General features: G+C 40.6%; 8 protein-coding genes across 10 annotated transcripts; 3 read left to right on the forward strand and 5 right to left on the reverse strand.

The window, feature by feature from the left end:
• Positions 1 to 264: 264 nt before the first annotated feature.
• Positions 265 to 3,614, reverse strand: LOC117786646. Its single transcript, XM_034624990.1, has 3 exons — positions 3,342 to 3,614; positions 2,070 to 3,285; positions 265 to 1,950 (listed from the first exon to the last, which is right to left on the reverse strand). Exons 1-3 carry the CDS (start codon positions 3,446 to 3,448, stop codon positions 589 to 591), a joined length of 2,685 nt encoding a protein of 894 aa, XP_034480881.1. The 5' UTR covers positions 3,449 to 3,614; the 3' UTR covers positions 265 to 588.
• Positions 3,615 to 3,798: 184 nt separating this feature from the next.
• LOC117786664 (histone chaperone asf1) lies at positions 3,799 to 5,155 on the reverse strand. Its single transcript, XM_034625011.1, has one exon. It carries the CDS (start codon positions 4,840 to 4,842, stop codon positions 4,168 to 4,170), a length of 675 nt encoding a protein of 224 aa, XP_034480902.1. The 5' UTR covers positions 4,843 to 5,155; the 3' UTR covers positions 3,799 to 4,167.
• Positions 5,156 to 5,519: 364 nt separating this feature from the next.
• Positions 5,520 to 10,476, forward strand: LOC117786643 (trafficking protein particle complex subunit 8). Its single transcript, XM_034624983.1, has 8 exons — positions 5,520 to 5,763; positions 6,118 to 6,279; positions 6,349 to 7,270; positions 7,378 to 7,626; positions 7,693 to 8,155; positions 8,215 to 9,130; positions 9,191 to 9,616; positions 9,677 to 10,476. The coding sequence occupies exons 1-8, from the start codon at positions 5,598 to 5,600 to the stop codon at positions 10,312 to 10,314; spliced, it is 3,942 nt and encodes a 1,313-aa protein (XP_034480874.1). The 5' UTR covers positions 5,520 to 5,597; the 3' UTR covers positions 10,315 to 10,476.
• Positions 10,477 to 10,840: 364 nt separating this feature from the next.
• LOC117786663 (uncharacterized protein C1450.15) lies at positions 10,841 to 11,902 on the reverse strand. The gene has a single exon (XM_034625010.1). It carries the CDS (start codon positions 11,810 to 11,812, stop codon positions 11,102 to 11,104), a length of 711 nt encoding a protein of 236 aa, XP_034480901.1. The 5' UTR covers positions 11,813 to 11,902; the 3' UTR covers positions 10,841 to 11,101.
• A 459-nt stretch (positions 11,903 to 12,361) lies between these two features.
• On the forward strand, positions 12,362 to 16,241 carry LOC117786644 (lon protease homolog, mitochondrial). 2 transcript variants are annotated; one of them, XM_034624984.1, is made up of 9 exons: positions 12,362 to 12,819; positions 12,884 to 13,142; positions 13,206 to 13,689; positions 13,749 to 13,878; positions 13,938 to 14,242; positions 14,305 to 14,727; positions 14,804 to 15,523; positions 15,586 to 15,775; positions 15,831 to 16,241. In XM_034624984.1, exons 1-9 carry the CDS (start codon positions 12,469 to 12,471, stop codon positions 16,056 to 16,058), a joined length of 3,090 nt encoding a protein of 1,029 aa, XP_034480875.1. In that variant the 5' UTR covers positions 12,362 to 12,468; the 3' UTR covers positions 16,059 to 16,241. The 2 variants fall into 2 exon arrangements, with proteins under 2 accessions (XP_034480875.1, XP_034480876.1); XM_034624985.1 differs by having other exon boundaries at positions 13,260 to 13,689.
• On the reverse strand, positions 16,161 to 20,088 carry LOC117786656 (venom protease). Its single transcript, XM_034625003.1, has 6 exons — positions 19,622 to 20,088; positions 19,391 to 19,557; positions 17,280 to 17,416; positions 16,889 to 17,222; positions 16,581 to 16,826; positions 16,161 to 16,523 (listed from the first exon to the last, which is right to left on the reverse strand). The coding sequence occupies exons 1-6, from the start codon at positions 19,710 to 19,712 to the stop codon at positions 16,251 to 16,253; spliced, it is 1,248 nt and encodes a 415-aa protein (XP_034480894.1). The 5' UTR covers positions 19,713 to 20,088; the 3' UTR covers positions 16,161 to 16,250.
• A 1,089-nt stretch (positions 20,089 to 21,177) lies between these two features.
• LOC117786669 lies at positions 21,178 to 24,469 on the reverse strand. Of its 2 annotated transcripts, none has more exons than XM_034625016.1 (3): positions 24,132 to 24,469; positions 24,016 to 24,034; positions 21,178 to 22,520 (listed from the first exon to the last, which is right to left on the reverse strand). In XM_034625016.1, the coding sequence occupies exons 1-3, from the start codon at positions 24,333 to 24,335 to the stop codon at positions 22,240 to 22,242; spliced, it is 504 nt and encodes a 167-aa protein (XP_034480907.1). In that variant the 5' UTR covers positions 24,336 to 24,469; the 3' UTR covers positions 21,178 to 22,239. The 2 variants fall into 2 exon arrangements, with proteins under 2 accessions (XP_034480907.1, XP_034480906.1); XM_034625015.1 differs by having other exon boundaries at positions 21,178 to 22,535.
• On the forward strand, positions 22,827 to 24,132 carry LOC117786681 (general odorant-binding protein lush). The gene is made up of 3 exons (XM_034625028.1): positions 22,827 to 23,056; positions 23,114 to 23,264; positions 23,869 to 24,132. Exons 1-3 carry the CDS (start codon positions 22,829 to 22,831, stop codon positions 23,955 to 23,957), a joined length of 468 nt encoding a protein of 155 aa, XP_034480919.1. The 5' UTR covers positions 22,827 to 22,828; the 3' UTR covers positions 23,958 to 24,132.
• Positions 24,470 to 24,510: the final 41 nt, after the last annotated feature.

The following is a 24,510-nucleotide window of genomic DNA, read 5'->3' on the forward strand; positions in this document are numbered from 1 at the left end:
TTCTATATACACTCAATAATATATATACATTATATATTTACACACTAGTTGGATGTTTAGCTATCGTAAGATGCGTCGCATGCAAAAATTTCTCTACATTATGTAAATGTACTCCATATTAAGTTTAAATTTAACGACTCATACGAATTAGCAGTAATATTAATAAAAACAAAAACCAAAAAAGTAATAATACACACATCAATTCATTGGCTTGGGTTAATCAAACTGGGTTTCATTTTGAAATATATTGGAAAACAAAACAAATTTCAACCACTTATACATATTTATTGTTTCAGAGATTTCTTAAAATATCGAAAATCATCTTAAAAATCACATTCCCCAATTTTTTTGTGCAATCTACATAAAGTAATATCTTACATATAGAATTTCTTTAATGGTTTCCAATTTTTGAATAAATTTCATTTGTAATGGGTCCTTTTTAAGCTCCGTTTGCAATCTTGAAGTATCAAGAAAGAAAAGATAAAGTAGGATCAATCTTTTAGAGGAAACGAGTTTACTAGGAATCCTTGACCTACAGAAAATTTGGACTACAAATAATACAAAGAAAAATTCGCAAAATTCCTAATCTTATGCTCCACGTCCCATAAATTCCTCGAATAGGCGACGGGAATCGTCAAGATTTGTGTTTAAGAGCTTAGAGGCTCGCGTCTCCCGAGAATCGATCATATAACAGATCACTTGACTCTTTGTCTTGAAGGGTAAGAGTCCGGCGGTACCAAAGTTAAGATCCAAATGCCGGAAGCGATCAATGTCACAAGTGCAACCGTCGAACAAATAAAACAAATAGGAATCGCCACATAGAGTGGCATGCTTAAAGACCACATAGTTGCCCCAAGGCGTCATGGTGAGCACACGATTGCTGACTTTGAATGCGTAATCCAACAAACGTTTCAAGCTCTCAATGGTGCCGCTCTCGGAGCCAGCGATGGCCAAAATGTGTGGACACTTGGAATATATGGGATAGTTAATGCTATTCATATCGGACGGTAGTCTAGCGGATTCAAAACTCGTCTGGGATTCGTTGGTTTTACATTTCTTTTTAACTGATTTGGGCTTGATTTGGTTCTTATGATCCTTGTCACAACAAGTTAAAAGTAGAATTGAATTACTTTTGGGCTCCTTTGAAGCATCAATTCTATCTCTGATCTCCATCTGATCCACATCGCTTGTCCCACTAGTAGCCATTCGGAGAGCACTCAGATTGCCAGTTGCCTTTGCGGGCCACACGCCCTTTTTCCGAGTTGACATGGAGATTGTTTGATTCTTGGGTTCTTGAGGATGCCCAGCAACTGGTTTCATAATTTGACCTAATTGCTTGCCCCTTGGAGAGGTAGACCGACTTAAATTCTTTAGAATATTGGCTGATTTATTTGCAGTTTCCAAAAGATCAACTTCTTCAGTATTCTTTTCATCCTTATCACCATCGCTAACCAGTTTAAATTTGTTGGCAATTAACAATTCTTCCTCCGTCTCAGTGGGCACATCCGGTTCATAGTCACTGATGTCGTACAGGAGCTTTTTACAGCTGCTAAGTTGTTCGGGAAACTCAATTGATTGGTTGAGAGAAATTACATCGTAAATCGCATCTTCTGGCAATGGCTTTAGGGAATATCCCTGAGGACACTCGACTATATTCTTGATGTGCACGACATGAAGTGTGAAGGTGGACTGACGATTGGACTCCTTGAGCAGCTGATGAAACACGTTGAGCATGGTAAGAATGTCTCGAAACATGCGCACCGTAGCCCATTTGGAGCTCAGAGTCCCATTCTCCCTCTTCTGAGGAGTCGCCACCGTGTGTCGATACGGATCGAGCAAATAGTAAAAGTTATCCTTAACCCATATTGCATATACCTGACTGTTAATCTGAATTAATGCATTTCCGTAGGACTCCAGGGTCTGGCGTAACTCATTTTGTAATTTGTTATTCTGCATGAAAAAAGAGTATAAAATTTGAACTTATTATGTCAAAATTATAAAACCCTCTATACAGCTATAAAAGGTTTAAAGATTGAAGTAAAAATAAGAATGATTAATTCAATTCCCACCTTGGAACATATTCCAGAAGATTGCCATTGTCCAGTGCACACTTTTGGGATTAGTTTCATCTCCACGGCAAACTGTCCCAAACGCAGCTGAGTGGGAAAGTTGCTTAGATCCTGGGACAAGCGGTCCTTCATATTTTCAGACCAGCAACTACGACAAAACTCAACACCATAGCAGATGAGACGATCAAACATGCATGTTGTCCATGAGGCTGGATGATCAATCTTGGAGGCCAATATGGCAGCCACGCCCACAGCTAAACTGCTACGATTACGCAGGTTTGCGCCAGGATTAAGGGAAAGATGTAAATGGCTGGTGAGGTAGGCATAGTTCTGATTGATGACCTTGTATTCGACGGACGGTGAACTGGATTCCCGCAGAAATACGCGTCCATCGGGAGTAACCAAACGGACGACAGCTAGTTCTCGTACAGAGAACTTATCGTTTGGAGTGACACCACTCAGATTGCTGATCAGATGGACAACATTGTTTATATTTTGGAGACAAATCAACATGGCAACTCCATTCTTGGTGCTAACGAAATCTTCGGGACGACGACCCTTGACATCCATTACAAAGAAAACCTTGCGTCGTCGCCAGATCAGAAGATAACCCGCCTTATAGAGCAGCAGACAGTAATGAGCAGTAAGGAAAAATGCTTGGAGAATGGTCTTGAGATTCCTAATAATGTGTGGCGGACGTTGTTCCATTGGTATCTTCTCTTCACCCAAGTATGGCGGCTTCAGCTCCACTGTGAAGCTGTGTCCTTCCAGTTTAAATTTGCGCTTGACGCGCTCCTCAATGTTGGTATAAATGTTGCTCTGATACAGCGGTCCATCGGCATGATCATCCTCGGAACAGATTTGAAATAACTGCTCGCCCTCTAGCAGCAACTTGTCAATATTCTCGGTCGTCCATTCCTCCTCGGGCAGCACATAGATCAGAGCAAAGGCCTTAAGATATGTGGCAAAATCCTGGGCGAATGTTCGATCATGTGACTCCTTTCCGGGGCATTTGCAGCGTCTTACAGTTGGTGTTGTGGAACAGGTTAGGCCCACGGCAGAACCAATCGAATCCACTTCAATTTTGGTACGGTTCTGAATTTTATTCCCATTACATACCACATTGGATCGGTTCACTTGACTTTTGGGAACACCACAATTCTTTGACTCTAGCAAATTTGAATAGTTCTCGCAATTATCATGTTCCATATAATTACTGGGTAAAGGATTGGGTTAGATAATTATGCCAAACTGTACTTTTAAAATATACACCTGTAGTTCGCTCCGATTTTGTTATTGCTGTAGATTGAACGTTTTCGACTGCATGTTTGGCTGTCCGGACAGCTGAAACGGTTTTGATCCTTCCTATAATTTGCCATTTTAGCAAAACTTAAAAATCAACCAGTAATTTATTTGTTCTTTTGATGCCGTGGAAATCGAAAGATCGGTTCTTCGAATTGGAGGCCGCTGATTTTAAAATTTTTATAATTTTATCTGCTAAGATTTTGAACTGAAACGCAAGGCACTATACAAATTGTAAAAATTTTTTTTCGATTCTTACGAGACATTCTAAAATTAACAGAATTGCAAGAAATTTAATTTTTAAGCAAGCAAAATAATTCACATATTTTTTGTATTGTAAAATATATTTATAATAACTTACAATGAACCCAAATTAAACATTTTGTAAGAACCTTTTGCCAAATAATAGACCAAAAATAATTTTTTTTTTTTCAAAATTATATGTGAATTTTTTAATTAGTCAAAACACTTACTGGACTAAATGTATGTAGGCTTTGATTGTTTATATTTAATATATATAGAAGCTTAGTATAAGTCGAAGACCATTATTTTAAAGTTGAGAACAAATGCGCGCTTATGTGAATCGATCGATAGCTGTTATCGATTAGATTGTAAATTTAATCGAAACACCGGCAAATGTGACCAGGAGAAAACCACAAAACAATTGCAAGTATGCAAATTAGGTATATATTTAATTTATTATTTAAATATTTAAATTACAAGTACTTAATTAATGGGGCCAGGAGCTCTGTGTGTGAGTGTGTGGCTTTTACAGTTAAACTGCAGTGGACGCGTTTCAACATTCCATGGCAAGTGAATTTGAGTTTTCATTGAGCGCCTTGACTCCATTCTCCATCGGCATTGCCAGACTGTTGTCATCCATAGCCGCTTCATGCTGAACTGAAGTCGACGCCGAAGCCAACGATGTTGAGGGTCCATCGTCGTGCATCATCTGCATATCGTGTCCATTCTCGTGTCCATTGGAAGCGCTGCCATTGCTGTGTCCGTCATCCCAGTTGATTTTGAAGCGTGTGACACGCGGCTTGCTGGCCAAAATATTGCGCGTCAATTTGTCAAAAAGCGGCTTGGGTGGCGGATTTTCACGCATCTCCTGGTCAGCATAGTCATTGTTTACATAGTAGCCAACACGCACGAATTCCTGGCCGCGATACGAGCAGGTGAGGAGTACTATAGTTACACCGACTGCATCCGGTTCGGGAATTTTGCTAACATCTGGCGGATCGGCCTGAAAGACGAATATGTGACGACCCTCGGGCACTGGGCCAACGTATATAGTGTCCAGCACTTGATCATAGTCCTCGGACTCAGCGGAGCCAACATAGATCATTTTCCACTCGAGATCTTCCTTCAGTTCCTCAATGCACTCGAATGTCAACTCGAATTGAAATGGATTGAAGAAACTGCTTGGATTGTCCAGCACCACAACATTGGTAATATGCACCTTAGCCATGCTGACTGTACGCGCAGGAACTTGAGACTTCTATGGACAAAGATGACGCTGAGCGGCGCGCTTTTTTTTCTGCACTTTTCTTTGCGTGCAGTGTTGAAATTGCACAAACAGTCAACACAAATTCTACAAACAATATTCAACTCAAACAATATTTAAATCAAATTATCGACGTGCTTCTTAATTAATTAACTTTAACTTTTTCTTTTGTTAAACAATTTATTTTGCAGCAAATGAATTCCGTGAATAGCGAATGACAGCAGCTGTTGGAGGCTTTCCCGCCAATTCCAGCTGTCACTGCACGTTCAGTCTGCATGATAGAACGCTGCCCAAGTCTGGCAGCACTAAAAATACCAACAGCTCATCTGTGCCGTAAAATTTCTGCTCCAAAAGTTGCCATCTCTGATAAAAATTTGCCAATTTAAAAACGCCTTAAACTCAAAAAAAAATTAATAAATTTGATAAAAACATATTAATGAAGACTTGAAGTTCGGCAGACCTCGGGAAAAAGTTAGAAAATTTAATTCTAAAAAAAATAAATATATGTATATTCAAAAATTCTGCAAAAAATTAAAAAATTTGACAAAAGGTAAAAAGTTTCAAAATACCATTTTTCGGAAATGTACGTATTTTTTCTATGAATTTAACACCGACCTGTCGGTCGGGTGGCAGCTTTTGGGTCAGGTGGCAACGTTGTGGGTTGACTGCGAGCCGATTTGGGGAGGTGTTTTGTAAAAATATAAACTTAAAAAGAAAATATGATACATCTAACGGGTCAAAATTATAATGCTCGTGATATTATTAAAAACATATTTTCACCACTAATTGGCGTGCTGAGCAGCAGCCTGGCCGATGAGATATGTCACCGAAACAATTTGTCCTTCGTGGAGCTGCTGCAACCGTTTGCGAAACTGCCCAATGACGGTGAGTGAACAAAATTACTTCACTTTTCACAATTTCAAGCGAAAGGAGCGAGTCGAAGGACATTGCCAATTTTTTAGTTGAAGCCAAGCAACTTACTTGGTGGCTCCATAATTAAACAGTTTAGCCGTGCTACTTCGAGGCCGACAACGTCGCACAATTGTTTTGTATATATACAGTAAATCGCATAAGTATTGGCATATCGCCACTGTTTACCTTTGTCTGATATCAACTTGTAAAGCAGTAAATTTAAATTTAACGTACTAGCTACTTATAATTTCTTAAAAAAGACGTGATGTGCGTAAACTATTGTTATTCAGAGTTTTTTAAAGATTTTATTTTTTCCGTACCCAACAGCACACTTTCGAGATGTGTCTGGAACCAGTGTCTCAGTGCGCGGATTGCGTCTAAGTTTCTGCGACGTGGACTGGCGTCCGCCTCAAACTGTGCTGGCACGGAAAATGCTCAACGAATCGGTAATTAATGCACAAAATGACAAAACTAAGGTGGCTACTATTGGTAAGTGTATCTATAAGCCAGGCAAGTGGCAAGTGGGTTTTAATTAAGCACTTACTACATCTTTTATAGCCAACATTGATCTGGAGCTGCCCACATCGGAGCCATGGTTTGAGCAATGGCGTGAAACCTTTCTGACTGTTCAGTTTCCAGCGGAACATGAGTTTACCCGACACTTATTAAGCTGCCTGCTTGTGCTGTCCAGCGCCGATCCGCAGATTGTGGAAACAGCTCAGAAGCTGACGCAACGTGTGCAACAGATGCAAAGCATAACGCCGCAAAAGCTGCCCAAATGGTTTCAGCCAACAGATGTGCTAAACAGCTATGTGGTGCTGCACGAAGCCAGTCAGGGTGATCTGTCCAAGGCGCAGCAGGGATTCGAGCTGCTCAAGTCTACCTTTGGTGACAATAAATGTTTTCTGGTATCGATCAATTCTCTAGAGCCAAATACCACCAGCGACATTCAGGACTATTGGACTACCTACATTAAGCGTCAGCCGAAAGCTGATCCAATGACATCCAGTGAACTGAGTGCACCCAAAACACCTCAAGAAGCCGTCTCGGTGATCAGCATGCCAGCCATGCAAATGTCACAGCTACTGGAGGGTGCAGCTGCTCAGGAAAACGATATCACTATGTTGCATCCACTCAGTCCCATGCAAGAGAGCGCCACGGAGGCCATTAATTCCAAGTTCAGCATCAGCACCGAAAGCATTGCTTCACAGAATATCAATCCAAATGTCTGGGCTAGTGAACGGGATGCAGATGCTCCCCATGGAGGCTGTCTAGCGTCTCGCGATGTCGACAACTTACGTCACTTTGTGCAGGACTACGCCGTCCGTGCTTTAATACCCTACGTAGAACATCTAGTGGCAATACTCGCAGAAGGTGTAACCAACAAAAAGGGCGTCAGCAAGTCGCTGTTGAGTGCCACAAAACGTTGGTTCGTCACCAGCAAACCAGGCGCTGGTACCAACAATCAAAACGCGGTCATGTAAGTGCCAACAGCTGTTGCATTTCTCTATAAAGGCTTTTAAATTTTATATTATCTATACACTTTTAATATAAAGATAAATATTAATTTACATAATTTTAACACAGCTATACAAATGAATCTGCCGAGCTTCAAACACGCAAACTGGGAGACCTTTACTTTATGTTTGGACACTACAATTTGGCTTTTCAGTCGTATCACCAAGCGAAGCGAGACTTTAATGCAGATTCTGCTTGGCAGTACTATGCAGGAGCCTTGGAAATGGCCGCCCTATCAGCCTTTATGCTGGGTACAGCGCATCGCAAAACCTACGATTACATGGAGGATGCTATTATGTGTTATCTTACAGTCTGCAAGTGAGTAAAACTGATCCTTCAACTCTATTCATGTATTAATATCATTTTAAATTCTGTTTCTGCTAGACTGCAGCAATTTGCCACTCGAGCGACTCTCCTGAGCATGGAGTGTCTCAAGACGGCACGTCTGTACAGCGAGGTGGCCAAACAGCTGATACGCATGACAAGTGAGGAATCGGATCTGCGTTCGGCATTGCTGCTCGAGCAGGCAGCATACTGTTTTCTGGTCACAAATCCGCCCATGCATCGCAAGTATGCATTTCATATTGTGCTCGCCGGGAATCGATATTCGAGGGCAGGACAACGCAAGCATGCCTATCGCTGCTATCGCCAGGCTTACCAGGTGTTCCAGCAGCGTCAGTGGAGCCTTGCCGAGGATCATATTCAGTACACTGTCGCTAAGCAAGCGTATATGCTAAAACAGCTGGAGGAGGCGAGTCGCTCTTTTGCCCATTTACTGCGTCCTGGCAGCTTGCAGAGCGCCCAGCAACAGAGCAGCTTCCTCAAGGAATATATATTAACGCAGAATGTAAGCTCGTTGCATTACTATATTACTTAAATTTATATCTAATATGTATGCCTTCCAAGGAGCTACTCAAACGGAGTCCAGAGCTGGGTCTGTTGCCACACGCCTTGCCCCAAGTGGTGCAGTCCTCGGTGCGTGTGCTGACGCTTGTGCAACCGCCAAGTTCACAGCCACCGCAAGTGCCAGCCAGCAACATAGATATTAACTCCAACTTGACGGCGGATGAAACGATTTGGCACAAAATGGAGGAAATGCTGGTCATTACAGCCGCCTCCAATAAGCCTTTTGTGTTTAAGCCTTCGCGTTATTTATACACCAAGCAACAGCCGGCCACAGAGTGTCCTCTAGCCGTACAGGGAGAGCCCATCGAGCTGGCAGTGACACTATCAAACAGTGTCCGCTGTGCCATTGCCTTGTCGGACATTGATTTGCTCTGGCGGCTTACTCTGGACAATGAGGAGGTGCTCTCAAATCTTTGTGTATACGAACAATCAGCGGACAGTGCCAGCAAAGCGGCTGTTAGTGCTGCCATTAAGACCAGCTGCCTGGCAACATTGGACCTGGCGGAACAAGCTGAGCAAATGTTACACTTCAAGCTAACACCCAAGCTTACAGGCCGCTTATCAATTTTGGGTGTTGTCTGTCGCGTGGCAGCCAAGGCGGAGCCAACAGCCAATTTACTGGGTCTTTTGCAGTTTGAGACGCAACGCATTAAGCCCAGCACGGCGAAACAATCTTCACAGACGTTGCTAGATAGCAGACTTAGCATAAAGCTGGTGCCACAGGTTCCTTCCCTGTGCGTCAGCTTCAGTCCTGTGCCCACTGAATTACTTGCTGGTGAAATTCTGCCCGTTTCGATTACACTGCGCAATTTAGGCATTGCGCCCATTGAAGAGATCTACCTTGGCTGCGATAATCCACGTTGTCTGACGCTACTCGATCAGCACCAGACTGAAATGCCGCTTACCATACTGAGTTGTATGTAATTGACATTGATCTTGTTAAAAATTCATCCTAATTCCATTTTTTTTTTTTTAGCTCTTCGCGATCTGTCAAATGATAAGCTGGTAAAGGATAAGGAAATACGGCGTCAACGCGTTTTTCGCCTGCTACAGCGTCCTGGACAGGCTGCCCTGGATGCCCAACAGGGACACACAATATCTATGTGGCTGCAGGCACCACATGTCGCTGGAACGTTTACCTTGCGTCTGCTCTTTTATTATGCGTTGCCGACGACGGTTAATGCCCACATTAAGTACCGTCTGGTGCGACACATTTGGCAAGTGCAGGTTCAAAGCTGTCTTCAAACTAATGCCACCTGTGTGGTCAGCAATGCGGTGAGCCGTGAACTAGGCCTCGATGTTAGCCTACGAAATGTGCATGCTGCACAAACAACTGAAGTGTACATCAATGCATTGTCTCTATACTCCAAGGAGTATTCGTTGAAACCAAACAATTTGTTCAGTAAGTTATCCTAGAGAACTTATAACGACAATATTTTACATAGATTTTTCTTTTCTCTAGTCATGAACAAAATGGAATTATGTCACGGTCAAGCTGGTAATCATTGCCTCAAGTCGACCAAATGCTGCAGCTTTCAGTGTCGCATGCAGGAAAAGAATGATGAGCATGTTCAGGATAAGCCCACACTTAAATCTCTGCTGCAAATGCGTCTCTCACGCTTGGAAATTATGTCAGCACAGCAGCTTGAGCAACACGCTGCTCTGCATCTGCAGGAACCGCACAGCTTTCTGGCCAACGAGGAAACCGTTTTCTTCAATACAAACATAAGCACAGAAGAATTCAATGCCAGCATTGCCAGCTATGTGCCACATGCCACCGCTGCGCTCAGCTGGAGTGCTCTAGTGAGAAAGGATGATGTGCAACGTGTGGCAAGCGGCTTGCACTTTATAAAGCTCTACAATCTCTACGAGACAGGCAGCTGTCCGGCCGTTGGTGATGCTTTACTCCGTCGACGACCGTCTGCAGATGAGACACACAACAAGCGCGAGTTTCAGCTGCCTGAAGATGCAGGAAACGAAGCTGCTAGTGAGCCACTGGCCGAGGATGATGTGGCCGACTTCTGGGAACCGAATGAGCACTATGTGTCCCAACGCTGTATTCTGGAAGATGAGAGTTTTGTCCTATCAACCAGAGCCTAGACTTGTAATTATATTTTTATTGAACTTGTATCTGTTTGTGTATTATTATTTAATTGTTAACTTCTGGGCGTTCCAACAAAAATAGTGTCTTTTGCATGTGATTAAACAGATCTACATAAGCTAATAAATTGATTGTTAATCTATGAATTAATAACAAAAATAACAATGAAATGCTTAATTGATTTATATAAAATTTTTTAAGTAAAATTTAGAGGAATGGGTTGCGATATTCCTAGAAGTACTATTTTTAGATGTGTTACTTCTTGAACCAGGATAAATTTCTATTTTAAATTTTTATCATCAAAATAAACTTAACTTCTATTTTTATCTAAATTAATAAATTTGTTAAATAATTAAATTATAATTTTTATTTAAAAATCATAGGAAGCTATTTTTTTTAATATTTATATTAAAATTCTACTAATATAAATGTTTCTATGATTTTTTAATAAAAATTAAGAACTTTATTTATAATTTAGAAAATTTGGTCCTTACGATCCGTGTTTCTATATAAAGAGCCTGTAGATCTGTGTTAATTGTTAGTTTATTAGTTGATCGATTTAGAAATGAATTAATTGTACATGCTAATAAATTGCTTAAACTGGTAACATTAAAGTACTGTTAATTGCTTTTTGGTATATATTTATGTATTTATATCTTAAGCTGTTGACTAGACGACGGCGACGACAAAGACGACGACGATGCGGATTTCTTCTTTGAATGTGGATGTGTTGGCAGCGCAACGTAATTATCTTGGTGGCAGGATACATTGAATACATTATTATCTTTAAGAACGTTTCTTGCTCATGTAAACTCGTCCGCACATATACAAAACATGCGTGCAGGCATAAATGTTTCCCATAGCGCTGCCGAGCAGTGCTCCAATTACATTTGGTATGGGATAGACTTGCCAATCACGCCCCCAGTCCAAAGGGGCCACCACACTGCCAGCCCAAGCGCCCAGAATGCCGCCCAGAGCGTTGTACTTGAACAGATGTAGAGCCGTATCCTCGCACTTGGTTATAAAATCGGGCTTCTCACAGAAACACACCTGCAGAGCTCCTCCGCCACCCAGTAGGAAAACTGTGGGCGAAACTGTCAGCAGCGTCATCAGCAGTGATAACACAAATGTCTGCTCGTAGTTTGCCAACACTGGTGCACCCAGAATGATGCAGATAAAAGCGTAGAGCAGCGTACACAGAAATTGCAATGTGAGGCCACCAAACAATTCGCGTGGCGTAAAATATGCAGCCTTTTTCTGACGCTGCTTGACTGTTAAAACGCCGTCCTCAATGCGTCCGAAGAATCGGGCCAGTATTACTTTAAGTAGCTCGCCAATAAAAACTATGGGAACGATTAGTGAATCCCAGAAGCTGCCGAGATGAGCCCAATTTCGGCGATACTGCATGTAGGTCATGCATATCAGTATAGTGGCCAGACTGATGGACACGTGGAAGAGCTGATGCTTGGTCTTTTGTTGATCGAAACGCGAAACCATATTGCCAACAAAAACGCGTACGAACTTTAATTTTATTTATCTATTTACTCTCGATTCGGTTCTGGTTGTGACGTTTTTCTACACACAACGTCGCCACCTAGCCCAAATGTTGCCACCCGACCAAAAGGCTGCCACCCTGTTAAATTCACCGATCTGGTTTGATTTTTGAAAAAGGTATTCTGAATATTTGTATCTTTGTTCAAATAATTTTTTTATTTACAATTTTTTAAAATTTTGCAGAGTTTTTGTAAGAGTTTTCTCGTTTTTTTTTATATATATACTTTTTAGAATTAAATTTTCTAACTTCTTTTTCCGAGGTTTGCCAAAGTGCTAATCTTCAATAAAATGTTTACCTTCGTTTTGTCTAGTTTCAAATTTTAAATTTTCATCATATCTATTAATTTTTTAATGTGTTTTTTTATTTTTAAAATTTAAAATTTTTATCAGTGATGGGCGACAGTATTGACAAAATATTTTGAGCATCGATATTTATATATCGATACTATGTATATCGATATGCAATTATTTTATCATCGAGACTGTCATTTCATCAGCGCTATCACATAATCATTTTACACTTACATTTTTAAATCTTTGCTGTGACGCTTGTTTCTGAGTTAATTAAAAGTCGTTGGCGTGCATAAATTACTGTCGAAATGTTAGCACGTGCAATCCGTATGCGCTCCATGCTGCGCGGCCTGTCCACAATGGCTGCGTGCACCCGCAATCGTCATGCACAGAATTCCATGCTTGAGTATTTCAACGAGGTGCGGCTGCTGCGATTCAAGGGGGCTGCGTCTGTGGCCCAGACACAGCGATTCTTTAGCCGCAAGCGTGGCGATCCCGAAGATGATATGATGGCGGAGGCAGAGCCCGAACTATTGGCGGATCATCGCGATTCGCAACAGCTGCCGGCAACAGTTGCCGTCCCAGATGTTTGGCCTCATGTGCCTATGCTGGCAATGCGCCGGAATCCTCTGTTTCCGCGATTCATGAAGATCGTTGAGGTTAACTGTTTAACTACAACTTTATTATTGTTTTTTTTATTTAAAACTCTTTTTATTTACGTAGGTCTCGAATCCGATAATCATGGATTTGCTGCGTCGCAAAGTGAAGTTGAATCAGCCGTATGTTGGCGTCTTTCTGAAGAAATCCGACGGCGAAGAGGAAATTATACATAATCTGGATGATGTTTATGCTGTCGGCACCTTTGCACAAATCCAGGAACTGCAGGATTTGGGCGACAAGCTGCGTATGGTTGTTGTTGCCCATAGACGCATCAAAATCACTGGGCAAGTGGTGGAGGATGTTCAGCCGCCTTCCAAGCCAGGTAAATGCCACACTTTAACACTGACCAAATATTGTGACAATTGCGTTGTCTCTTAACTCCCAGTGAAAATGACAACTTTGCATTATCCAATATTTAATATAAAATTACGCATCCCAGCCGAAGATCAGACGACTGCGGATGCGGATGCAGATGCAGCATCGAAAACGGGCAGTCGCAACGCTCGAAAAACTCGTGGACGCGCTCCCCGTCGACAAACCCACAAGCTGCGCGATGCGGCAGCTGCTGAAGAGATTGTGCAGCGCCAGACGCTGGAGTCGCCACTGCCTAGCGGTCGTGTGACGCCAACTGCAACGCCCAAGTCGCCCACAGCGACAGCAGGCGAGACTGCGACAGCCGATGAAGAAGCGGCAGAAACTGTCAAAAAGGACAAGGAAACATCCAGTGGTTCAACTTCTCCGCCTGTACTGATTGTAGAGGTGGAGAACGTCAAGCAACCGGCGTATAAGCAAACTGAAGAGGTCAAGGCCCTAACGCAGGAGATTATCAAGACCTTGCGCGATATTATCACCATGAATCCACTGTACAGGTAAGTAAACCTTGTGTAATTTCTCGTTTCTTGTATAAATGAGTTTTATCTTATTGCAGGGAAAGCTTACAGCAGATGCTGCATCAGAATCAGAGAGTGGTTGACAATCCCATCTATTTGTGTGATCTGGGCGCCTCACTTTCAGCTGGTGAACCAGGCGAGCTGCAAAAGATTCTAGAGGAAACAGATGTAAGACATCAATATCAATTTAAATATCCGGCAATAATTTACCAATTTGCATCCTATAGATACCCCAAAGACTGTTGCTCGCATTAGCATTGCTCAAGAAGGAATTAGAGTTGTCGCGATTGCAGCAAAAGATTGGACGCGAAGTGGAGGAGAAGGTCAAGCAGCAACATCGCAAATATATACTCCAAGAACAGCTGAAGGTCATCAAAAAGGAGCTAGGCATTGAAAAGGACGACAAGGATGCCATTGGAGAGAAATATCGCGAGAAACTCAAGGACAAAACGGTGCCGGAGAGCATCAAGACAGTTATTGACGAGGAGCTGACCAAGCTGAACTTCTTGGAGAGTCACAGCTCTGAATTTAAGTGAGTTGCTACTGTCTGAAAATATTCATACTTTATTATTAATCATTACATTTATTTTGTAGCGTTACACGCAACTATTTGGATTGGCTCACCTCACTGCCTTGGGGCGTCATTAGCCCCGAAAACCTGTGCCTGGACAAGGCAACCGAAATCCTTAATAACGATCATTATGGCATGGAAGACATCAAGAAGCGCATCCTGGAGTTTATTGCCGTTAGTTCGCTGAAGGGCACAACGCAGGGAAAAATCTTGTGCTTCCATGGTCCGCCCGGAGTGGGAAAGACGAGCATTGCTAAGTCCATAGCACGAGCATTAAATCGTGAATATTTCCGATTCAGTGTCGGTGGCATGACGGATGTGGCCGAGATTAAGGGCCATCGACGAACCTATGTAGGCGCGATGCCAGGAAAACTCATACAGTGTCTGAAGAAAACGAAAACTGAGAATCCACTTGTGCTCATTGATGAGGTGGACAAGATCGGCAAGTGAGTAATCCATGGGTTACCAAGTTTTGAGGACAATAATTCTAATAACCGACTTTCGCTTTTCATGCTACAATAGAGGCTATCAGGGTGATCCCAGCTCCGCGCTGTTGGAATTGTTAGATCCAGAGCAAAATGCCAACTTCCTTGACCATTATTTGGATGTGCCTGTGGATTTGTCCCGTGTACTATTCATTTGCACAGCGAATGTGATCGACACCATACCCGAACCTCTGCGCGATCGCATGGAACTCATCGAAATGTCCGGTTATGTGGCCGAGGAGAAGGTGGCCATTGCCCGACAATACCTGATACCACAGGCCATGAAGGATTGCGGCCTAACCGAAAAGCACATTAACATAACTGAAGATGCACTGAATATGCTCATACGAAGCTACTGTCGTGAGTCTGGCGTGCGTAATCTTCAGAAACAGATCGAGAAAGTCATACGCAAGGTGGCCTACCGCTTGGTCAAGAAGGAGGGCGAGGAATTCCCTGTGAATGCCGACAATTTAACAACGTTCCTGGGCAAACAAGTGTTCAGTTCCGATCGCATGTATAACACAACGCCACCTGGCGTGGTCATGGGATTGGCCTGGACGGCCATGGGTGGCTCATCTTTGTACATTGAAACCTCCAGGCGTCACATACGCGCCGAAAAGCCCGAAACGAACACAGGCACATTACACTTGACTGGCAATCTGGGCGATGTGATGAAGGAATCCGCACAAATTGCTCTCACCGTGGCGCGCAACTTTTTGTACACTCATGCTCCTAACAATAAGTTCCTAGAGCAAGAGTGAGTCGACTCTATTTACAATATAATGAATTATTGATGATAATTTCTCTTTATTTGGACAGACACATTCACCTGCACGTGCCTGAAGGTGCAACACCAAAGGATGGACCTAGTGCCGGTGTAACCATAATTACAGCCTTGATTTCACTGGCAACAGGAAAGCCAGTGCGTCCAGATGTGGCCATGACGGGTGAGGTCTCCCTTAAGGGAAAGGTTTTGACTGTGGGAGGCATCAAGGAGAAAGCCATTGCGGTAAGCCAAATCCAGATATCTTTGTCAACATTCAGCTAATCAACTTATTTTGCAGGCTCGTCGCAGCGGTGTCACCTGCCTTATTTTACCCGCTGACAATAAGAAGGACTTTGAGGAGCTGCCCAGCTTCATTACCGATGGCTTAGAAGTTCACTTCGCCAGTGACTATGACGATGTCTACAAGATTGCCTTTGCCGACACAGAGTTTACAACTGCAGAGACCAAATTCACATCTGTGGGTCAGCGCGAAAAGATTCCCAGCGCTGCCACAGCCACCTCATAGTTATGGCCACTAAGTTTAAGCTAAGCATTGGGTTGGGCCTTGGGGACACAGACCGAGTTCTTACATACTGTTTTAGAAATGGATACTGTTACCAAGTTTTTAAGTATATATATATATGTTAGGTATATGTATTTAGATCAAAGCATTTGTTGAGTTAATGCAAAGTAAATTGAATGTCGATATTTGTGCATTTTATATGTCTGCATTACTTAAAATCCAGTCCAGATAGCGATCGACGCGTGTGTAGATGCCTGGTCGACCCTGTTCACCGCAACGAATGCCCCAGGAAACGATGCCAATCGTGACCCAACGCTGATTGGGCAACTGCACCAGCAGCGGCCCACCGCTGTCGCCCTGGCAACTGTCCTGGCCACCCTCTGGCAATCCAGCACATATGGCCGTGTTCGGTATGCGCTCCACCATGGAAGCCTCGCAATCGGATTGCTTCCATATGGGCAAATTGGCCTGCAAAGTGCAAATGACAATCAACAGTTTCGACCTATTGTGACAGTTGTCAGTTACCTCCATTAGAATCTTAGAATGTGGTCCATTGAATGTTTGGGTGCCCCAACCCATAACAATGGCACTGCGTCCCGTCCAGTCCTCATTCACCGGCGGCATGCAAACCGGCCATATGTAGCTGTTGAACAACGTCGGCCTCTCGATGCGTATGAGTGCTATATCATTCTCATAGGTGCTTGAATCATAGTCCACATGGAGAACCATGCTACCAATGCGGAAGTCACGAGCTCGCGTCTCATTTAATTGCTTTGGGGGATTAGGAGCAATTTCATGACTGTCAAAGTTACATATATATAAAATATTCTTACATGGGTATTGTACTCTCCAAGGCGCACAAATATCTCATGCTTTTTGACCTTCTCCAGGCAATGAGCCGCCGTTAGCACATGGCGGTCTGTAATGAGCACACCACCGCACCAGACATAGGAGTGACCCTCCCGCAGCAATGCCGCCATCCAGGGCCATTCGTCGGGCTCCGCTGGACGACCGCCAGTTATCCTAGGGAATTGTCGGGTTGTAATTCCACAACCCCGTTGCTCCGGCCGATTTACAATACGCGGTGTCTCCGCATCGGAGCTGCTAATTACCTGGGGACTGAAGCGTGAGCTACTTGACTGTTCCGTGCAGCAAATCCCAATGGAACTATAAAAGCAGATCTGTTGGTAAATAAGCTATATAATGCTATTCATTGAATCTCACCTTTTCTCAATAATGCACAACTGGGAGACCAAACGCCAAACATCATTTTTCAACTCCGGCATACGACAGTAAATAATGTGACGGCATCTTCCGGCATCTCCAAGCGGTGTACGACACGCACCGTAGTCCTTGTTTTCCTAGAAAGCAGGGACCGTAAATGTTATAAGTGAATATGGAAAAATTTTTTGTAAACGAAATTAATTAAAATTGAATGCAGTTTGAATTCAGAGGCCAAACCTTAGTCAAAACGTCATTCCGCTTGAAAATCGGTCCAGTTTTGACAAAGTTATGAAAGTTTGAAGTTGGTCACACCCTTGACCTAGCCACTTTACAAGTCAAAATTTTTGTTCATTTTCCCATGATTTTTTACAGAAAAATGAAACGTCTCAGAATCAAGTTTAAAGTGTTATTTAATACTAATTATGATATAAAGAGTTGATTAAAAGTGCAAACTTGAGATTTAAAATTTTGAATTTTCCAAATATCAAAGGGGGGACCCTTAGCATCAAACCCATGATTTTAAGGAAAATATTTTTTTTGACAAAATGAATTAAATTTGAATGCAGAATGAATTTAGTGGCCAAACCAAAATGAAAATGACATTCCGCTTGAAAATCGGTCCAGTTTTGAGAAAGTTATGAAAGTTTGAAGTTGGTCACACCCTTGACCTAGCCACTTTACAAGTCAAAATTTTTGTTCACTTTAAAATTTCAAAGGGGGTTATGCATAAGGAGAGGTCAAAGTTTTTGAAAAAATGTCAAGGGGTAGGTATGGGAAATTGGATGATAAATGGCTTAGAGTCGAAAAAATATTAAATTTTCTAGATGATAAAATTTACATGAAGAATCATTTTAGAGGCCAAATCATGACCAAAATGGCATTCTGCTTGAAAATCGGTTGAATTTTGACGAAGTTATGAGAGCTCAAAGTTTTTGATAAAATGTCAAGGGGTAGGTATGGAAAATTGGATGATAGATAGCATAGAGTCGAAAAAATATCAAATTTTCTAGATGATAAAATTTAAATGCATAATCATTTTAGAGGCCAAATCATGACCAAAATGGTATTCCACTCTAAAATCGGTTGAGTTTTCACGAAGTTATGAGAGCTCAAAGTTTTTGAAAAAATGTCAAGGGGTAGGTATGGAAAATTGGATGATAGATGGCTTAGAGTCGAAAAAATACCAAATTTTCTAGATGATAAAAATTTAAATGCAGAATAAATTAAGAGGCCAAATCATGACCAAAATGGTATTCCGCTTGAAAATCGGTTGAATTTTGACGAAGTTATGAGAGCTCAAAGTTTTTGAAAAAATGTCAAGGGGTAGGTATGGAAAATTGGATGATAGATGGCTTAGAGTTGAAAAAATACCAAATTTTCTAGATGATAAAAATTTAAATGCAGAATAAATTAAGAGGCCAAATCATGACCAAAATGGTATTCCGCTTGAAAATCGGTTGAATTTTGACAAAGTTATGAGAGGTCAAAGTTTTTGAAATAATGTCAAGGGGTATGGAAAATTTGATGATAGATGGCTTGGTGGTCGAAAAATATCGAATTTTTTAGATGATAAAAATTTAAACGCAGAATCAATTTTAAGGCCAAATAATGACCAAAATGGCATTCCGCTTCAAAATCGGTTGAGTTTTCACGAAGTTATGAGAGGTCAAAGTTTTTGAAAAAAGTCAAGGGGTAGGTATGGAAAATTGGATGATAGATGGCTTAGAGTCGAAAAAATATCAAATTTTCTAGATGATAAAAATTTAAACGCAGAATAAATTATGAGTCCAAATCTTGATCAAAATGGCATTCCACTCTAAAATCGGTTGAGTTTTCACGAAGTTATGAGAGGTCAAAGTTTTTGAAATAATGTCAAGGGGTTGGTTGGTAAGGAGATTGGGATGGTAAATGGGAGATGGTCGAAAAGAATTATGTTTACGTTGTAAAGATAAAAAATTCTCAAGTCAAAATTTTTGTTCACTTTAAAATTTCAAAGGGGGGTATTAAAATCGAAGCCCAGATCTAGAGGGAAAATTTTATTTTACGAAGTTAATTAATTCCCTGGTACAAATTTATACTAAATACATATAGCTTATGACTTTAGTACTCACCAGCAAGGGGGTTTCAGCCGGTGCCTGTCGCTTGTTTAGACGATGGCGTGATAGAAAATTGGATATACCGTATATCTCACTGTCATTATTGCCATTAGCTTGGCTATATAACTTGTTCTCATCGGCACCCCACTGGAACTCATCATTGTCGCTTAAGTCAAGCAGATCTGAGGCACAAAATCAAAAAAAAATTAAAAAATTTATTTTGTTGAGAACTATTTGTATACCTACCAATATATTCAGTGGAGTAGCTTTTGGATATAGCCAAATCCCAGCAGAAGCTGAGTATAATCACAAATATTAGTTGAAAGCACTTCATCATTGCCCAGCAGAATAAAAGGTTATAACAGATTTTAGCGAAACTTTTGCAAATGTATTTAAAATTTTTATCGCGTGCCGCTTCCGTTGAGAGCAATCAGTTATGGCTTTTTTTTTTAAATTTTTGTAGGCTGAACTGACGTTCTGTCTCTCTCTCACTGTCTTTTTCTCTCTTGAAGCTTGGCTTATAATACTATAGTTCACCTTGCATCTGAACTTGTTTTAAGACGTTGACACTTTTGGTTTTTCCTTTGCAATTGATATGGACATGTTATAATCGGACACTCGTGAATGTATGAAGATTCCAAGTAGTTGTCTTTAAAATTCTCCGATGCGAACCCGACGCAACATATTGATATTGAATGCTCAAGCTCTCGAGAGCATTTAAGCGAGTTTCGGACTGTGGCTGCCTCTTTATGCATCAAAAGTACTGAGTGCTATCTACTATAAATATATTCAAGTTGCCGTACTTGTTTTATGTTAATATTTTTCTGCTCTAAGACAGTTATCAGCAGTTATGGAACTCTCACATGCCGGTCCCTCTTATGCTTATGCTGATGAGTTTAGAGTTAGACCCAGTTTCGATTTAAATTTTTCCAACTTAACCATATTATGTGATGATACATAAGCTTCCATATAGCAAATGTTGCTCAGCAATGTTGCCCATAAAGTCGCTGAACGTGTCGTGCATTGTTAATGATGCCGTTCGGCGGGTTTTAATTCTATAGAAGTCATTGCAACTATTACCAAATACTCGTACTCGCAAATAGATGGCAAAATCTAATTGCCTTATATCAAGACACAATGTCAGTTTCACATCAATACAATAGATAAATCTATCTAACCGGAATGGGATAAAAATAACGTGAAGAAGAAGCTCAGAATTTCTATCTGTACATGTAATTGAAGCAAGTTTACAACTGCAGCGCTGCGAAACTCACAAACAACAACAAATTTTAAGTTCTCGACAATATTTAATGCAATAAAATTTAGCAGGGAATTGCATTGTTTAATATTTACTATAATCGAGAATATTATATCCGAGCTTAAGAATTTTTATACTTTTTGAAAGCTTATTATTTAATTTTGAATAAGACTTGTTATTTTCGGAGATATATATTGTTTTTGGTACATTTAACAATTATTTGCTGAAATTTTGTTTAAATAATTCATAAGAAACAGCTTTGAAACATTATTACACTTTATTGCTGATATTTGTTAACTGAATACAACATTATTTTCTGCATTATGCACAATATTATTATACACATATCGTCAAGCAACACACAAAACAAAAAAAAAAAACCAATATAAAAACTTAAACTTAAATTTTTTGATTTAATTTGATTTGTTTTCCTTTTTTTTTTTTTGGATTTCTACAAACTTTAGTCAAAGAGATCTTATAAAAATCTATTTGCAAATATGTTTACAAAGATTGTTAGCTATTTTTTGTTTGGTTTTTCGTTTTGGTTTAGATAAGCAAGTAGTAGATCTACAAGTAGTTTCCAAAAAGGGTCTCACAAAAATATAAATAGAGCGTGTCGTGTGGAAACCTATGCGGCATCGAAAGTTGTACGTTATTTATTCGCGGTGTAAATAACTAAATATATCTAATTATATAAGTATGTATATATATAAAATCAGTACACATTTATATGCTTGTATATATAATATGTATATTGTGTGTATACAATGAACCTTTGGTTTTTGAAAACATTTACTACTAGACACTCAGCTAAATAGGTTCACACATATTGGGATTATAATATAAGTTGTATTTTTTTGATCGTACAATTATAAATAGGTGGAATTTGACAGGCTCTTTAATGGATGTTACGGCTCTGTTCAGTTTCATTTTTCATTTGATTGTGTTGTGCATGAAGTTTTGATAGTATGTGAAATGAGATCTGCGTTTTCTTTTTATCTTTAATTATACTGGATAATTTTGTTGTTTCTCTTTCCATCCTAAAAGATATATTTCTGCTTTTTGAGACTGCTCTTTGAATCATCCACATTCTTTTCATTTTTATACTTTGGGATCACAATTAGGTTTACAAAATCATAAAGTAAATCCGATATATAAATTTAGACATGCATGTACTCTTAAATATGAAATTTGGGACAGTTCTGGTGCCGTTAATGCTCACATGTGAAACTTTATAATCCAAGGGAAGACCTAATTTTTTGTGCTTTGTTTGATTTTTGAGCAAAGTTGAAAACTCAAGTGATTTTTTTTCTTTTTAAGATCTAGTCTTAAGCGTAGTTCATATTGCTAGAGAATAGATTTTAAAGAAGAACATTGGGAAAGCTCAGTTCTATAGAAATTTTAATTTGTTTTTGAGATTATGTATGTAACTTCAAAAAGTATTCGTATTTGAAGTTGGCAGCATAAAAACCTTTTAACCAAATATATAATTTTCTTGATTACCTATTGCTAAGAGAATGCGTGGAACTTATTTAAGATATATTTTAATTCCATCTTTGCTGAGCTTATATTATTGGGCTTTCAAGTTGGGTTTGATCTTGATCCTTTAATCCATCAGTCGCACTCCCGCCTCGACGTTATCAGCCATGCTGACAGCTTTGCCTTTCTTCTTGCCCTCCGCTGATGGCTTCTTCTTGCTGAGCGCCAACGTTTCGGGCTCATCCTGGGATTGTTGACGTTTTCCTCCTGCTCCGCCGGTTCCATTGCTGCGCAGCTTGAAACGCGTCGTGGCTGCAGCCGCATTGTTGTTGGCACAGTTGCAGATGGCGTCAAAGATGCGGACCACAAAGCCACGGGCGCGATTGACAACCTTACCGTTCTTAAAATCTGGTATGGCGAAACCTAAAGAGATTAGTGCCAAGGCAGGGCAGACAGTTGAAAATAAAAAAAGGTTCGGTGAGAGGCTTACGAGAAAAGTGCCACGAAAAAGATTCGCATGCAATCGAGCAAAAGCAAAAAAACAAAAAACTTAAACATATCTCAGAGTGAGTATTATATTTAATTAATGTCACTTTTAATTGCTAGCTGCCTTGCCACGCCCCCAGACGAGATTATAAATCGAACCAAGCGGCGATTTTTCAACGCATTTGCGTGTCATCATGAGACTCAACCAATCCTCTCCAGTGCCTGTCCAGATGATCGCCATTCGACACTCCAGGTGCTCCAGGTGCAGATCCTATCAGCTGCTACTCGGCCTGCTCCTGCTGCTGCCGCGTCTCTGCGATGCCGTCAATATGCAACAGTTTCTCCAATCGCTGGACATGATGCGCAATGGTTGCTTGCAAAAGCATAAGGTGCCCATTGATATATTGGATGGCGTACGTGACGGCGATTTCCCCGCGGATCCCACTCCAGACATGCTGGTAAGCTATGGAGTTATCCGCATTCACAGCTACTTCTTTAAGTCCCTTGACCCCCAGTGCTATACGAAATGCGTGGCTCAGCTGGCTGGCACACTGACCAAGAAGGGTGAGTTCAGTGTGCCAAAGGCCATTGCCCAGATGCCCATCATATTGCCACCAGAGCTGGTGGAACCCGCTAAAGCAGCGCTAAATCATTGCAAGGATGCACGTAAGTACTGAGATCCTTGTTCCTTAAAAAAAAAATTACTACTATCTTACTGTGGATGTCATCAGCTTAAGGCATTGTACAACATAGTTCTTCGGGTCTCTCAATTTTAACCAGTTATTTACTTTATTCACTCCTATTTCCTTTTAAATAAATTATTCTCTTTGATTTTCGAAAATATAAAAAAAGCTTAAAAAAAAATCAATTCTAAATCAAAAAAAAATTTTTTTTTTATTGTAAGCCTGGTATCTTCAATTAAAAAACTCAAACCAATTTAATAAGCCAGTATTTAGAAAAACTAAATTGTTTTTTGCAAAAAACAAAATTGAAAAATTCTACAAATAAATATGAATCATTCTTACAAATAATTTATGCTATTAAGCGCTAAATTTTAATATTTGTTACCATTTGACTAATAAAATAATACAAACTTATTATCAAGGTTTTTTAGTTTAAGGCCTTAGAGTCGTTTTAAATATTTACCTATAAAAACCAAACTAAATGTCGTTTAAAATGCTGACACAAAAAAAACCTTCAAACTGTTGCCATCCAGTGAGTCACATTTTAAGATCCCCCATGTTTATAAGAAATGTTTTCTTTGCCACAGAGAAAGCGTACAAGGACACATGCGAGAAGGTCTACTATATAAGCAAATGTATAGCGGACTTTGATCGTGCACACTTTAAATTTCCATAGCAACAAAAGCGTAATAAAGAAAAGGAGTACAGTCGTTGGCTACTTGGATTTTACTTACTCTGTCGCTTCTCCTTGCCCTGTGAATAGAGTAGAAACGTGTGTGTTTAAAATTTGTTAAATGATTTGAATTGTACGATAAGTTCTGATTTAACGGATAATAAATGATTAGCCAACCTGTTGCGATTTTTGTGCATCGAGCGCACGTTTATTGGCCTCCGCTTCGGCATGTTGGACTACCTCATCGATGAACTCGTGCAGGACGGTCATGTGGTTGGGATTCTGTTTGAAGTGCTCGATGCGAGACTCCAAAGTTTCCGTTTCTATTTTGTCCACACTGTCCGGTGAGGCGGGCTCCGGATCCGCAAATCTTGCGTGCATTTTATAATTTATTTGATTTATCGCTATTGCTATGAATAATTCTTTGAAATTTTTCGTCTGTTTTCCCCAAACTGTTCAATGCTGCCTTTGTCTAACACACTGATTTGGGTATGTACAAGAGGTTTGCTTTGTGTTGTGTAGCTATGCAGTTTTTTGTTAAAAATCAATAGATGCC

The sequence above is a fragment of the Drosophila innubila genome, assembly GCF_004354385.1.
Source record: "Drosophila innubila isolate TH190305 chromosome 3L unlocalized genomic scaffold, UK_Dinn_1.0 0_D_3L, whole genome shotgun sequence".
Taxonomy (NCBI): domain Eukaryota; kingdom Metazoa; phylum Arthropoda; class Insecta; order Diptera; family Drosophilidae; genus Drosophila; species Drosophila innubila.

Coding starts and splice junctions, on each gene's coding strand:
- LOC117786646 (XM_034624990.1), bottom strand. CDS start 3,448: ATGGCAAATTATAGGAAGGATCAAAACCGTTTCAGCTGTCCGGACAGC. Junction 3,286..3,341: donor AAAATCGGAGCGAACTACAG/GTGTATATTTTA, acceptor TCCTTTACCCAG/TAATTATATGGAACATGATA. Junction 1,951..2,069: donor CTTCTGGAATATGTTCCAAG/GTGGGAATTGAA, acceptor TTTTTCATGCAG/AATAACAAATTACAAAATGA.
- LOC117786664 (XM_034625011.1), bottom strand. CDS start 4,842: ATGGCTAAGGTGCATATTACCAATGTTGTGGTGCTGGACAATCCAAGC.
- LOC117786643 (XM_034624983.1), top strand. CDS start 5,598: ATGATACATCTAACGGGTCAAAATTATAATGCTCGTGATATTATTAAA. Junction 8,156..8,214: donor AATATATATTAACGCAGAAT/GTAAGCTCGTTG, acceptor ATGCCTTCCAAG/GAGCTACTCAAACGGAGTCC. Junction 9,131..9,190: donor GCCGCTTACCATACTGAGTT/GTATGTAATTGA, acceptor TTTTTTTTTTAG/CTCTTCGCGATCTGTCAAAT.
- LOC117786663 (XM_034625010.1), bottom strand. CDS start 11,812: ATGGTTTCGCGTTTCGATCAACAAAAGACCAAGCATCAGCTCTTCCAC.
- LOC117786644 (XM_034624984.1), top strand. CDS start 12,469: ATGTTAGCACGTGCAATCCGTATGCGCTCCATGCTGCGCGGCCTGTCC. Junction 13,690..13,748: donor ACCATGAATCCACTGTACAG/GTAAGTAAACCT, acceptor ATCTTATTGCAG/GGAAAGCTTACAGCAGATGC. Junction 14,728..14,803: donor GAGGTGGACAAGATCGGCAA/GTGAGTAATCCA, acceptor ATGCTACAATAG/AGGCTATCAGGGTGATCCCA.
- LOC117786656 (XM_034625003.1), bottom strand. CDS start 19,712: ATGATGAAGTGCTTTCAACTAATATTTGTGATTATACTCAGCTTCTGC. Junction 17,417..19,390: donor CGGCTGAAACCCCCTTGCTG/GTGAGTACTAAA, acceptor CCTGCTTTCTAG/GAAAACAAGGACTACGGTGC. Junction 17,223..17,279: donor TTGTGCATTATTGAGAAAAG/GTGAGATTCAAT, acceptor CTGCTTTTATAG/TTCCATTGGGATTTGCTGCA.
- LOC117786681 (XM_034625028.1), top strand. CDS start 22,829: ATGATCGCCATTCGACACTCCAGGTGCTCCAGGTGCAGATCCTATCAG. Junction 23,057..23,113: donor ATCCCACTCCAGACATGCTG/GTAAGCTATGGA, acceptor CTTGACCCCCAG/TGCTATACGAAATGCGTGGC. Junction 23,265..23,868: donor AAATCATTGCAAGGATGCAC/GTAAGTACTGAG, acceptor TCTTTGCCACAG/AGAAAGCGTACAAGGACACA.
- LOC117786669 (XM_034625015.1), bottom strand. CDS start 24,335: ATGCACGCAAGATTTGCGGATCCGGAGCCCGCCTCACCGGACAGTGTG.